Source organism: Megalops cyprinoides, chromosome 13 (assembly GCF_013368585.1).
Source record: "Megalops cyprinoides isolate fMegCyp1 chromosome 13, fMegCyp1.pri, whole genome shotgun sequence".
In the NCBI taxonomy this organism is placed as follows: domain Eukaryota; kingdom Metazoa; phylum Chordata; class Actinopteri; order Elopiformes; family Megalopidae; genus Megalops; species Megalops cyprinoides.
Genome location: NC_050595.1, coordinates 27,922,050 through 27,937,948, shown reverse-complemented (window position 1 = coordinate 27,937,948; position 15,899 = coordinate 27,922,050). Strand labels below are relative to the sequence as shown.

The window sequence follows — 15,899 nt, the reverse complement described above, 5'->3', positions numbered from 1 at the left end:
AATGAACATCGTTCTTATGATATTGGAAAGAAGAGTACATTCACTTTCTTGAGACCACGTAAGTCTGTACATATGTAATTAAATGAATAAATATTTATATCATTGAGAAAACATCATATGAATACATGGGTGATTAATTCATGAAACAGACACAGTTCTGTAACCTGTATTCACTCATTTATTGCAACACAAGGATCCTTTCCTTTCAGCTTACATGAGATTGCAATTCACAAGTTGTATTCATAGCAATACCTTTCTGCATTTATATACTTTTCCTAAATGGTGAGATGACATCTTTAGGACAAATTAAACTTATATTTGTTTCGTTATACTAGATGTTGGTATCTTGCCACCTCTAGTGCGTACACTTCACCCTGAAAGAATATTGTCCATGTTGCATTTAGCAGCTGCACCAAATTGGTTTCAGTTTTTATTGTACCAAACACATAGTAATGAGTAAGTCCTGCCAAATTCTTCACAGCTTTACACTTTATTGGGTGTTAATGAATTTCATTAACCTTTTTACAGAGCTAACGGGTAAGATTTTTGACATTTATACATTCCTTCATTACAATGTATTTCAATAACATTTTGGCAAATCACATACATTTCTTTACAGTACAAGGTGAGATAACTAAGAACAGAAAACTTAGAAAGACAGATGGCAGACAGATGACAATGTCTTTCCTCAGAAAACCTTAAAGATGTAAAGTAATTCCTGGATTGGAGAAGGTGTGACAATGTGCACATCCTACAGCACGCTTGTCTCCACTGGTGTGACCTTTGGCCCTATAGAAAACGTATTATGATCGTCGCTGTAACTCACAACAGCAGGTCACTGATATGGCACTGTCCCCGCGGTTGGGCACCCATGGCCGCTGTACAAGCTCAATGCCAGTTCAGCCGGTTCCCGATGAAGCGCTGAGCTCTCGAGAGACCTGAATACGTCGGCTCAGATAGCGTCCCTTTTGAGAGTCTCGGTGCTGGATGGCTGGACGGGCACAATTTGGTTCTGAAAGAGGGGCTGGAGGAAGAGGCCCAGGGTGCCGACTACGCACACGATCACAAAAATCCACAGGAACATCCGATCCACCACCATGGCAACATACTTCCAGTCCTCGATCACCTGGTGACAGATGAAGCATCAGGTGAAGGCATGACATTTTTCACCTCAAACACATGACAGATGTGACAAAAAAAATGGGGTAAGACAAACAGGTAATAACCTTGCCACATAATTGCTGAGATGCACACTGCAACAACTATTGACCTCTTAACCTCTATCCTTTCTGCTGCTCTTGGCAGTATTTCAAGACAGCCATTATTCACACGCTGGTCACCTCTCTACTGCATTGATTTATTTAAAACAACGATCGATGGCAAGCAGTCTAACATTAGTTCCCCTAGTGTCAGCCACCTCATTACCTGACCTACAATATGCCTGCGTGTTCGTTCGCTACTACATAGCATATGTTGTCAAAGACGTACGGATTCACGAGGGTTACTCACACTCTGGTCGTCGTCGTCCCCCATCATGTGGTCAGCCACGAAGCGCACCCCATCCACGGCCTCCTGGATGTCCGGGCCCCATTCGGGGCTGCCCCGTTGCCGCAGGTCCTGGGCCGAGGTGAACCCGTCCTGGAGGAACTCCGAGGACCGCAGGTCCCCCTTCCTGGGGCCTGGGTTTAGGCCGAAGGGGCCGGTGTTTTTGTTGAAAAAGTGTCCCGGGGAGGAGAAGGCGGAGGCGGAGGAGAGGAATACGGAGGAAGAGGAGATGGTGGCCGGGGCAGGCGCCGGGTAGCCCATCCCCAGAGCCGCCCGGCGGGCCCGGAGCTGCCGCTGGTGCCGCAGCCGCTGGCGGGCTGAGTTGTTCCGCGGCCGGCGCATGAAGAGCAGTGCCGGGAGCTTGACCAGGAAGACCAGCTTCACCCACGTGGGCATGGTGTGGGTGCTGGGAGAGCGATGGTGCACATTCAGCACACACACACTGGTGATGATGGAGAATGTCACCAGCACCATGGTGAACATCAGGTACTTGCCAATGAGGGGTACGTCCAGCGAGGTTGGCGGCACGATCTTGGAGATCAGGAGCAGGAAGACGGTGAGGGCCAGGAGCACAGAGATGCAGAGGGTCATCTTCTCGCCACAGTCAGAGGGCAGGTAGAAGACCAGGATGGCCAATGAGGTGATAAGGACACAGGGGATGATGAGGTTGATAGTGTAGAAGAGCGGCTTCCTCTTGATGATGAAGTCGTAGGTGACGTCCACGTAGGTGGGGTCCAACGGGTTGATGGTCCTTCTCCCAGGGAGGGCCAGGATGTCCCACTCCCCGCTTGGGGTGAAGTCGTCCATGCTGGCCACCCCCGTCTTGAGGACCAGGTCAATCTCCGTGTGGTCGTACGTCCAGGAACGGAATTTAAGGGTGCAGTTCTGCTGGTCAAAGGGAAAGTGCTTCACCTCAATCTTGCAGGCGCTTTTGTAGATAGCTGGCGGAAGCCAGAAGATGCTGCCATTGAACTGGACAATTGCGTTGGTGAAGACAGTCACCTCATAAGTGCCATCAGCACTAATGGAGAAAGGGAGAAGAAGGAAACAGAGACAGTTAAGACTTCATTGTGGGAGAGTGTCTTTCAGGCAGTTATCAGCAGAAGGAAATTTATAATTGCCTCTGAAAGCACCTCTCATTCCTGCATGTCACATGGAACCAATGTGATGCAGGTATTAGGGAATACACTGAGTTTGTATCTGGAATATAACAGTTTTAGGCTGGGGGTGTACTGCTGTATACCCCTAGGTTAAGGTAAATTAAACAAAAAGGCAATACACAACACTGAAGTTGTGTCCTTCAATAAAGGCAGATGATTAAAGAATGAAAAAGATATGGAGACAGTACAATAATCCAGTGGTATTTCATAAGAAAATGGTCCATATTCATAAAGCCCTTTTAAAGGATCTCTTGTGAAGAAGTTCTTCACAGTGAAGGGAGGGTGACTCACCTGAACCAACACCTCACCTGAGCTCACCTGTGTAAACTGCAGCCATTTTGCACCAGAACCCTCACCATGCATCAATTACAGTAGAAGAAGGAAATTATTTACAATTAAAGTCAAATGAATGCAATGTGCTTACTTGTTATACAACACAATGTCAGGGAGCCAAATATGGCGGGATGGAATTCGAAGCTTGTCAATACCATCGTACTCAGAGGGGTCCCAGGACAGTCTGTAGTCAATCCAGTGCTGAAGGAAAGAAGATGCCTGTCAAAATTTGTCTTTAAAATGCACAAAACAAACCCCCAACTCATTCAGTCTGGACAATTCCATTTTTAATGAACCATTCATAAATGCCTGTCCAGATCTGTTTGGTCTCAATATTTGAGACCTGGCTATGGTTTAATTCAAGTTCAGATTGAAGGACATTTTTTTCAAAGACAAAAGACTTGTTAATTTGCAAGTAATTTTAATGGCCAATTTCTTTGACCTTCACACTTACCTGGGTCAGCCAGACATTGGTAGTCATGATCTGCTCCCTCTCATTCTGGGAAAACAGAGCAGAAGTGATTGGGATGAGGGCAGAAGCATTCTATACCATGATGTGAAAAATATGTTTAGAAAGTATGTTGATTGTGATTGATGCCCATGTGGTCATTACATATGTTGTCTGCAAGAGCTGGGATGAATGCATGACTTTAGCTGCCTTCTTCTTTATAGCCACACGTTTCATGCCTTTTAAAAATTCAAACACATTTATAGTACGCTTGCATGACCAATGAAATGGAGATTCGCATGGGTGACTATTTCCAGAGGCTTCATGTGGCTGAAGTGCTACAAATAAATCACTGACTCTCACACTTTACTTGACAAGTCGGTTTCAATTAATACCAAGAGGGGGACAATGAGATCATAAATACAGAATATATATATGCCCTTCCTTGTTTTGCCGAGCCTGGGAGGGACCAGTAAATCAGGCCACAGACTCAAGCGCCATGCTTGCGGCAGGTTTATGGCTCCTCTTAGTGCAATGTGCTGAAGTTTCAATCCGGATCCGACAGCGGCTGGGGGAACCGTGAGCCATATCTGTCACGGGACAAAGACCAGTGCAGGCCTGACGAGAAATTTGTGGAATCAATTAAGAGAATGACAGGATCATCAAAGCTCCGTGCCACTCTTCCCACCCGGAGGCTCCCGTTGGATCGCTGCTTCTAGCCCCCCCCCAGTGCTTACCACGCTGATGAGCTGGGCCAGGGACACCTGCAGCTTGACGGTGACGCGCTCGGTCCGGTTGATGGCGGGCCGGATCAGCTTGTTGTAGCGGTCTTTACCCAGCAGCCAGTTCATCAGCCGCTCCTCTGAATCTGCACAGCTGCCACCTGCCGACAGAGCCGCTGGAGGTTACACTCCTACATCAATACCTGTACCATTACGAGCTGCCTATGCCTTGCTTTGGGATATGAACACACTGTGTTAAATACAAATCTGAACCCTGTCTTTTTCTGCTCTTAGCAACTTTTATTGTTTAATTAAGCATACAATTAATTGCACAAATAACTCCGCAACATGTATAGCAGTAATTGTCAATGAAAATGACTTACTTGGTCAGCACTACGATATGACGGAGTGAAATTTATACTTGCCTATCGATATTCAATCAATAACTAATGCTGTGAGGGCCAGGCAACAGATGATACAGAGCCAAGAATGCACTCCTTTCTTTGGAATCTGATCTTGCATTTCCACTGAAATTCCCAGGTCTTTATTTTATTTTGCTTTCCTGGGCATGCTTTATTGCCCTGCACGGGGACTTGTTGCTGACTCTGCAGCTCATGTGCCTGGCGGTGCGGACTGCTCTTTCCTTGGCAAGAGGCCTAAAATGGCCCTTACACAAGCAGAAGGAGAGCTGCCAGTGCCTGCACTGCCACACATCCTGCCCAGTGACCTGAAGGCGCAGATCTGCGCTCTTAAAAAACAAAAAAAAACAAAAGAAAACAGGAGAGTCCCTTCAGAGACACTTCATCTTCCACAGCACATTTTAATAACTTAAAAAGGTTTTGGCATTTCATACAGACTCGACTGAAGTCTTTCTGGAGCATCATGTTTCTTGGGAATTATCAAGACCAGGATGTCTGTGAGATATTTTTGGTGGAATATTCATACTTCTATGATGTAAATACTGACACCCTATCATCAGCTTTGCCTGACTGTACTCCCCATGAACATTAACAACAGTCCTGAAAACCACATAACAAACATGCTACCCAATCACTGATAAAAGACACACTCAGCAAGACCAGAGAGGACCCTGATTAAAGCATCTCTTACTACCACAGGAAATATATAAATACCACAGGATATACTTAAGTATGACAGAAATTACAAGGACAACTTGGATGACATCACGTGCGATAGCGAACATGCCCGATGCCTTTGCAAATTACTTCCTCCCGCCAAATTAGGGGAGAGCAGCATCAGCTACCATAATACCAGCACAAGTGACACACCTTCCTAAGTCCAGACTACATCTGATATTACTGTAGATAATGGTATTTTCCCTTTAACACAAGGATAACTGTATGAATAACTACAATAATTACAGATATAACCTGTATGCAACCATCTAAATTGTAAATATTAAATGTGTCACAGAGATATAATGCAGCATGTGATTAATACTGTGTTCGAGCCATCACCTAGTGTGATATATCGATGTTATGATGTTCAACTATAACTCATTCATTAGCACAGCATTGTAATAATTTTTCATAGTAAAATATAATACCAAATAAGACATCTAGGCCAAGACAATGGAAATTGAGTGTTCTTCCACGTAAGAGCAATGTGTCCTGTGTATTTGTTTTTTTTTCTACAAATATGTGAGGTGTCACATATGTATCCATCAAAACATTTCAACAAGTTGCAACTACCTCAAAGATTCACCAGTTGACTGTGATAATTAATCTATGGTTTATGTGCTTTGGACTCTCTGGTATTCTTTACCTTACATTACAGTAATTTAAAATGAAGTATGTATGTATTGTAAATTCTCATGCTTTGTATGTTCTCCAATGCAAAGACTTTGCAACTTTACTTTGACTTTTACAGCCTCCATTTCTTTAGTTTTCATTTTAGCTACATGATTGCTAAAGGACTTGGTCATGTTCCTGTGGTTCCGATTTGTGTGTTACATGTATCGCTCAGACTCTTCCCTAGTCATGAAACGTCATCCTAGTTGTCACCTTAATCGCTCCCTTAAAGTGTAAGAAAGCGTAGATGATGAAAGGCCTGGTCTGCATGCCCGGCCTGCCAACAGTGACTTACGCTGTGCGACAACAGAGAGGCGCTAAGGGCAAGAACTGACCACTCAGGGGAACACGCTAATGAGGTGAGACTCACACTGATGATTACCGTCAAGTGAAACTGCTTTCCCAGTCAAATGGGGCCTTGGCAAGGGCTCAGGCCTTTTTTAATGCCAATGAATACAGCCATCGTTCAGCAAAACTTCTCTTGCATTAACGTACAGCATGTTCGGGAAAAATGAAACAATTATTTATGCTGCATTTTGCATGATTAGCCCAGCCCAGTTTAGCCCAGACTAACAGTGATTATGCTTTCAAGGGCAACTCACTGAGAGAACTTCATATTTCTTCTTTCCTTCTGGGAGTTTTCTCAACACTCTTGGTGATATGGGTGTGCAAAAAAGGTGTTTTCTTAAATGTAGCAAATATGTACTTCCTGTTTTTCTTTTATTAATAGTTGCATGCATGTACAGCACAGTTATCTGCAATATCTATGACACGTTTGCTCACATTGATATTTACTTCTTAATTCAATGTTATCTAACCCCGCAGGCAGATTCCATCATGATGGACTTAGCTGTGTTCCCTTATGACTCGACACACACCAGAGAGCCCTCTGTCACAGATGGCTCATTGTCAAAGCTATAAAAGAGTGCTGTAGAACATTACACTTTTAACCCAGAGGTGAAAGGCAAAAGTGTGACAGCTGGACAATCTACTGGCACTTCAGAGAGCCAAAGGGAACAGCAGGGGAAAGGCATAAATTAGAGAAAACAAAGCCAGAGGTAATGGCCTCCTGTTGTATTTGGTCCTTTTTTAATTTATTGATTTACATGAACTGGTCCTCACCAGCAGCGCCTGGGGGTCCCTCTGGTCTTAAAACTTTAGCGCTAATTTTGAAAATGGTAGGATGACCCTGAGTTGACAAATGGATGGCGTGCGTAGGGGTTCATGTGTCCTTAAGGAGGACCATGCTGGTGGCAGCAGTAATTTATGCATACAGTGCATGAGCTGAACAAATATTGCATGACATGCATTGCCTACTGTCTCTATTGAACAACAAAACAATTCATACTGCCTCTTTCCATAAATGCATCCATTCACCTCAGCCTTGGCCTTTTATTTCTAACTGCAATATTGTGCCAATATAAATGGAAAAAAAACCCTGACCAAATCAAACCTTATAATTAGACAAGAGTGAGGTAACACATTTTTGTGGCATCCATACTTGGCTGAAGTCCTATTTTGTCAGAACGTTAGAGTACATAATCAATACATTCAATGGGATAGATGGTCTAAGACCAAAGACCCATGGCAGCGTTAAATTCCTTGGCAGACGTCCCTGGCATGCTTGCTCTTTGTGCCTGCCCTGCTGGGCAGGATTTGCCGCATACAGCTCACACGACGGGTGCCAACCGAACAGCTCTGAATCTGGCAGATCTACATTAGACAGGGAACTCACTGCGTGCCTTCTTACAGAGCGTAACATCAGCCCCTCTGTGTTGCCTAATGGTGGTGGTTAAACCTCACCTAGGTTTTTAACAGTGTAGAGTGACCACCTCTGGATGGACTGATTATTCATATCAAACTGACCTAGATAATGTACATGCTCTGCTCCAGTGATGTCTCACACATTAGCCAACTGTCTGCATAGACGTATGAATTTGAGCACATCAGGTAAGTGTCCTGTCACTCAGAATGTTCAGTAGGGTTATTGATGGGCAGTTATGATCGAGACAGCAGCTTGTGGCCTCCATAGCCTTATGTGTGTCAGTGTATTGTCTATGGGTCTGCACTATGTAATTGCTGCCACACTCCCTGAAGAGGTAACACAGGCCAAGCCTCCCACCCTTGGTTTCAGGAACAGAGACCATGTTTGCTGGCCTGCCCATGAACTGGGAAAATCTGTCTGAAAAGCCTGTGCATCTTGCCCATACAGTCCACTAACACCTCTATCAATAGTCATTCACCACTGGGGTGGATGAAAAAATCATCTGCCAGGGAAATAATTCCACCACCTATTACAGGAATGATCTAGACATGAGAAAAGACACTGTGCATCTAATAGGAGGCCTGCCCTGTCTTAACCTCATCTAGTGTAACAAGTGGCTCTCCAGAAATGCCATATTGTGGTGTTACAGTCTGCAAGTAAGTACTATTCCATGTGGCAGCTCTCTGCACACTGACCCCAGACCATGAGCACAGACTGAATGCCCTCAGTATAACTGGCCTCAGATGGTACACTGGTGCCAACGTCTGGGAAAGTACTGAAAACTGCTCATGCAACTGCTGCTACCCAGGCTTATAAAGGATAAATATTAACATCTTCTCTGACATTTTGCCAGGTCAGTGGCACAAAGTATGCTTGCAATCTGAATGCAACCACCACCCAAAGACAAAACAACCTGTTAACCAATTAACAAATCAATGACAATCCTCATTTGCAGACTGAAGACCCACCTCTTCAGACAGCATCTCAGCTCCTGTAACCACGTGTGAACCCTCCCTGCTCTTTTTTGCTGTTTTACTGTATGTTTAATTTTGGTGTGATATGTGGTTTTCTGTTATTGCTAAGCTGTTTCATAGTGCATGCACCTTTATGACCGGAACAATGCCTCTTACAGGGGCACTCAATTGTACATAGGTGCCTTCAATATCAAAACGCTAAAGATTTCTTCTGCTGGACTGCAGTGTGCCGTAGTGATAAGCTGCAGGGCTTCTAACCTAAAGGTTGCTGTTTCAGTTTCCTGGTGTGGAACTGTTGTTTCCCCCTTGGGGAAGGTGCTTAATTGCCTCAGTGAAATATCCAGCTGCATAGACAAACAACATGTAAGATTTACAAGCTAAGTCACGTTGAATAAGAACATCTCCTAAATTAATGAAAATGTATGGGGATTGTTTTACAAGTGTAAATAATGCTTAAGGTTTAAGCAGTACACGTACATTTGCATCTAGAATCTCTGTAATCCTCACACATTTATCTCCATCAGATACAGCCTCCCTCTACCTGTCCTAATATGACCTCCATCTGCTTGCATTAAAGGGGGGAGGGGGGATTTACACAAACCAAATTAGCAATTACACATAACCTTAAGTGTGGTGTACTATTCACTGAGTACTGCCTTGCCACCCTCTTTGCCCTCGTCTGGTGGAGGGCAATTTCTTATGTCTTCTTGTGCAAACGTCATGCTCAGTTGGTGAAATCGTTTAGATGCACTCCTCCCACGCCCTAATAGCATTGCTTGAGAGATAACAATAGTGTGAATCTTCCAAATTATACCATTCTACAACTGCTTCCGTGCGCGATGATTACGACTAGGGAAAAGTAAGTGTGCATCGCTTTGAACGCGCTATTATATCGCTTCATCTAACATGATGTGCTAATGTAGAGTGGCCTTTATAACAAGACAGAGTCTCGTTATGACATACTTCTCGCGTTTACCGATTGATTCTGTATATGTGCAGATATGTGCACGCGCTCGGCTGTTCTAACATCTTTCGCTATCATACTATAAAAGTATGGCAGTCTTGCCATCAAAATGAAAACAAAATATCATCTACTGCTAAAAGTAATAATAACACTATAGAAGATACTTGGATAATGTTCAGATTTGAATGAATGAATAAATGCGAAACTTGTGGATGCAGCAAAATACGCGGCACCAACTGTCACCAGCAACTTTCTCATAAATTATCCGTACAACACACAGTAGGTTATTGTATGAGATAACATTTAAAGCGTTTTCAGTGAAAACAAAACTAATACAAATGTAAAGTTGTTTTTTCGTTGGTTATCAGCAACTATGTTTTAATATTCTCATTTTTCAATGTTGTACAAAAACTGATATTGAAAGAGTTTTGTACTCTTATTAAAAATGCATATAACCACAGCTGCAGCCTCCAACCGGAAATATACTTACTTTGAATTAAAGTAATGAAGCAAAGGCTGAGAGTGAGACTCCGTGTCATAGTCGATGCCAAATAGTCCAGTCGTTTCCTTAAAGTGTAGCCCCATTCGATCACATCAAGACCTGACGTTCATTGCGAGCTCACATGGGACTCCATACACATACACGCGTGTGCCCCAGCGTCGTCCACGTTGTTTTGTTTCTATTTCGGCGACGTAAACACACCTGCGGAAAAGTGACGCCGTGTCCTGGGAATAGAGGGAAGCTCTCCATGGAGATGTAGCGGCGAATTATCCCATGCACTGCAATGATCCACCCCCCTGCCCCCTCCTCCTCCGACACAGACACACGGGCACACACACCCCTCCACCTCCCGATTCCAGTCAGCATCGCGCGCTCGCACCCTCCTCGCCCTGCGCGCAGTTTGGGTCCGGGAAAATCGAGAAAAATCGAAGAATTGGCGGTTATTGTTCGCAGAGAGGGTATTTGTTTCCATGGTTTATTGGTATTTACTTCTTTATGTTCCCTGCCAAACCAATTATCTATTGGTTTTCTTTCTTTCTTTCTTTTGTTTTGGTGGTTTGATATAGGTAGTTTCTCAGGTCACTGTCATGAACCAATCAACCAATGAAATCATCAGGTTCAACATGTTATAAATACGTTGTATGTTATGTTTATCAATATGTTATAAATATAATGACACTATAGTAATGACACTATAATAAAGATAAATTCTCCAAAAGTCCATTACACCCCTCATTTGAGGCTTAAGCCTGAAAACATTCAGATATGTGTACTGGGGACTGGATTATGTGAATCATAAGTAAAAACAAAGTCAACGAAACATTGCAATGATAACGAACAGCACTAAAACACACAAATAAATATGATTAAGCAAGAGACAAAAACTAAGCAAAATATATTTTCAGAGGAACTACAAATTTTCAGAACTAACCATCATTTTGATTTCTGAAAATAAAACAAATAACACTACATGCATGCCCTTGCTTCAGTGACCAAGTAAATTGTTTTATGGAATTCACTCATTACCACTTTTACTTGAATTTCACAGGAATATTTCATATTTTCTCATAGTCTAAGATTATTTATTTTTTTCTTCTCTCTAGGGACCCAAAATATCATTAATATGTTTGTTTTTGACTCGGCTTCCCCGTGAGCTTTCTCTCTTCTCTCTTAGCATGACAACCAGCAGTAACTGGCATTAATGAAATGACAGTCATAAAAATAGGCCCAAATCATTTAAATAATAATTGCCTTTAGGTGTTGATTTGCATATATCAGTGTAATGCATCTTGTATGATTAGTCATGTTAGTCTAATTGAACTAATAACCTTTCAGTGAGTTTTTGCTTTGAAAGAGGCTCATGTCATTTTAATCCATGTACTGCTGATGGCACATTTCACTGATCTTGGTTTTGCCCAAACCATTTGAGAGGGACATCATTGGTGACATAGTGTTTGGTAATGCACCTTGTCCTCCACGATAAAATATGACTTTGGAGTATAACCTGGTTCATTACACTACTGCATTTCTCAAGTCTGAGAGTTAGCCCGTGGTCTGCGATGGCTGTCTCATGGCTCCCCTGACCATGAGGTTGCTGCATTGAGCACAAACTCTGCTCTCCATTCATGATCCCCCCTCTCTGTCTCTCTCTCTCTCGCTCTCTCTCTCTCTCTATCTCTGTCTTTCTCTCACCCCCTCCCTCATCTATGTCCATCTCTTATCCTGCCCTGTGGGGCCATGGGCATGTGCACGCGTTCTGCTGAATTTCTGTCCTGCCTGGTCTGGGACTGAGACAGGAACGGCCTGCCCCCTTCCACTTACCTGCTCACCAGCCCACTCCTGCCACAGGGGGTGCCAGCCCACCTCACCGGTAGGTGAAGAGGCTTCACCTCTCTTTTCCTGTTGCTCTACCAGGGAGTAGACTCTCTTGAGCCATAACAGCTAATTACAGCCTGTGCACTCTCCCGTTGTCCTGTTATCAATCAGTTTGTTTATTCATTATATCCCGTGGGTTTGTTTTGGACATTCAGGAGGTCCAGCACTTGATAAATAACTTTCTATTCCTGGATGGGAGAGATTTACAGTACCATGCTACAGGCAGACCTGTGGCAGTGCAATATCAGCAGCAGAGATTTACTGTTCACTTACTGCTTAAACAGTGATTACTATTCCCAATGAAGGGGCCATATCAGAGAGGAATGGCATGCCCAAGGGCTTCATGCATACCTGCAACTTAATTAACTACAACAACAGATGTGACCTTTATTGGAACGATTCTGTGAAATGTTTAGTTTTAGAGTTACGGACATTACAAAATCATAAACAAATCTCAGCAGCAAATAAAACTTGGGTGCGATATATCACCACCTTGTGAAAGGTGTGAGGGACAGGTAACTCTGGAATTTCTCTGTTTTTAAAATCAAATTATATGTAAGGCTCTGTCTAATTTATATGCGAAAATGTATGTCTAAGTGTTGAACATTATTAAAATGCACACATGTTTTTAATTTTATGCAAGTATAGATTGCTGCTCAAACTGTATCACCCAAATAGGTACATGCTGGACATATTATTGTGTCTGTAGATAGCATGTAATTTTATGACTAATCAGATAAGCAACGTTCGCAATCCTTTGGTTATGCTTGACGTGTTCCCCAGCAAAATGTGAGGACCATTTTAACAATACTGGAATCTGAAAAAGGCTTTCAAATATGTGGACACGAATGCAAACATTCATTTTTCTTGCTGATAGCTTAACGACCAAGCAGAGAAACTAATCACTAAATTAGGGGAAAGAAAAACAACAGCTAATAATCCATTTGGCTTGGTGTAATAAAAAAGACAAAGCTCTTTCTATTTGACACGTGTCACTGTAAAATAGGCACCGTTGCACAGGGACCCTTAACGATGGCTGCACAAGTGGTTAATCATGCATGGTTCACAGCATCTTTCGGCACCGAGTGTTTCTCAGAATGCGGCATTCCATCTTGAGGGTGGCATCCTGTTTAATTATTGTAAACACATGATGACAATTTATAGAAACCAATGCTGAGAAATACTCTCTCTCAGCAGTATTTTACCAAGGCAGAAAAGAAATCAAACCAAAATGGAACAAAACAAAAAACCCCTGGCCGGCAGCCATAATCATTGAAGCCACTCTAGTCACTACTGTCTTAGACTAACTTAAAGCTTTTAAAGTGTTATTTCTCTGTGGTTAATGTTGAACATCTGCACATGTTTCCCAGTGGTCTTAGAACTGATGACAAATCAAATTATTAGCATTCTTACTAATCATTTCATTTTCAAACTCACTAATCTCAGGGAATCAGTGAATGGACAGGTTTTTGTCAGTCAACATCTATCTATCTATCTATCTATCTATCTATCTATCTATATGTCTGTCTGTCTATTGTATCGGTCTGTCTGTCTGTCTGTCTCTGTCTCTGTGTACGTCTCTTTGTTCCCAATCAGCTCTGAAATAGCTTTTTTACCAGATCCTACGGGCACCATACGACCGAGGCCTGACTTTGTCTCAGAGCTATTGTCCCCTTTCCCTCCCATTACTGTGGGCTCTCAGGTGGTGTATATGGTGTTCGGCAGGATGAAAAGCGTGTACATCATGTTCCGTCCCTTCAGGAGAGGACGGGAGCACCTGCCGTCGCCCCCTCCAAATCATCGCAGGTGTCAGCGTGTGAAGCGGGTGAAGTGTATGGCGGCCGGCGAGATTGCTCTTATAAAGCACCGTGCAGAGGGCACCAGAAGCCGGGGATAACTCTTCAGTGTCCATCACCCCTGCGCCCCACACTTCACTTTTATGGGTTTCTCAACGAATCAAACTCTTTATGAGCTCCCTGAGCGCACAGAGTCTGGTTTTCCGTTCTGGCTAAGAAGACACAAGGAGCATCTGGCCTATCTGAGCAAACCACGGGCCTGCTGTGCCCTGATGACGGCACCTCGCACTGAATCATGAATTTCAATTGCTTACATGTATCTTCATTTATTTTTCTTATTTACCCTTTATTTAACCAGAAAAACCCAACTAAGACAGACATCTCTTTTGCAAGGAGGATCTGATAAAAACACAATTACACACAGTTACAATGACAACTGACATGATACGTACACAGAGGATGGTGAGATAATACCAAGGGTGATCATGAGCAAGACTTCAGTTACTGTGTCATGAATTGTGCATTTAAAATTCAAAAATAAAATTCAACTGTCCAGTTTAAGGTCTTCCTGCAAAGTATTCCAACAACTGGGTGCAGAGTAACTAAAAGCTATTTAAGCAAGTCAGTACAGGATGAGGGACCTTTAAAAAGAAACAGGTCACTAGAGTGAAGGTGACAGCTAGTGGAATTCCAGTGGAATACAGAACTCCAGTAGAATGGCAGCTTTCCTAGGATAGCTTTGTGGATCAGTGAATAGACCTGCATAGAATTAAAGATGTCAATCCAGGTTAGTTTTAACTCCACTTCTTTATTGTGTTATTAAAGAAGAGTCCAGATGTACAGACTTGGCAAAGAGAGCACTATAGAAATAACCTTTTTTTTCCAGAACTTACAGGACATATGGAACATAAACATGTATATGCTCCCCCTGACACTGACATACAATGAATTTCAATGCAACAGTATGATTATGGTGAAGATTTTCATCTGAAATACAGTGCCATCAGTAGGTAAATTCTATAATGGTGAAATTGTGAAATGTAAATATGCCTTTGTGTGTATTAGTTCTCTATTCTTACATTTCAAACACAGACAGATCTTCTTTTGTTTGACCATTTGAGGCAGCACATGGGTTTGGTAATTACACGCATGTGGGGACGGGGGAAATGTATGGAAAAAAGTCATCTTCTGACATGTAATGCAATAGAAAAGACCAGTCAGCACCTCTGGATGCCCCAGACCTTCAGTGGATTAAAAAAAAAATGAAAAAATAATCAGACAACCCTAACTATGCACATAAGGCCCCATGAGAAAATCCTACATGATTCATTAGAATGTAATGCCTCGAAACAAAATGATTATGTTCATTATCATCATCTTCAATATCAAAAATGCATAGCCAGCTGTGTCAGGGTTGGATGTCTCTCCTTCTGTCCTGCACCATCTATTGTGAGGAGGCCATTGGGAGGACAACTGGCTGCTCGCTATTTGAAATGCCAGGCAGGTTCTTACAATACTGCTCCAACACTTAATAAAAACTGAGGTGGCAATGAATACATGGCCCCTGTCTACATGAACATAACTACAGAATGCTACTGTATGTTTTTCTTTTGCTCTAACACAAAGCCAAGTGAATCCATTTGTCTTCACATAAAACATGCTTTAACACATTTAACATCTAATTCATTTACTTAAGAACAGACAGAGACCAGGGGAGACGTATACAAAAAGGAGACTCCTGTTGTCCTAAAGCGAACATGGACAGAGGATGGTATGCTGAATGCTGATCTGAGCTCCGGGGTGCATCGCTATAGGCCAGTAAATGAGTGGCCTAGTTTTACACAGGAGGACCATCTGAAACGAAGGAAGAGCGACCCGTCGGTTCGGTTTCCTGCGTAAATGCCGAGATCTCTGTGGAGGAGGCGACAGGAAGGTGGAGCGGCTCGCTGATGAGGGAGAGTGTGACGTAAAAGTCATGGTGGTCTCAGCGGAGTCTGTTTCCTA

The 15,899-nt window shown here is 43.0% G+C and overlaps 1 protein-coding gene across 1 annotated transcript; it reads right to left on the bottom strand.

Annotated features, from left to right (window-relative positions):
• Positions 1 to 952: 952 nt before the first annotated feature.
• LOC118787758 (neuronal acetylcholine receptor subunit beta-4-like) lies at positions 953 to 10,261 on the bottom strand. Its single transcript, XM_036543411.1, has 6 exons — positions 10,213 to 10,261; positions 4,224 to 4,369; positions 3,493 to 3,537; positions 3,130 to 3,239; positions 1,510 to 2,566; positions 953 to 1,126 (listed from the first exon to the last, which is right to left on the bottom strand). The coding sequence occupies exons 1-6, from the start codon at positions 10,259 to 10,261 to the stop codon at positions 953 to 955; spliced, it is 1,581 nt and encodes a 526-aa protein (XP_036399304.1).
• Positions 10,262 to 15,899: the final 5,638 nt, after the last annotated feature.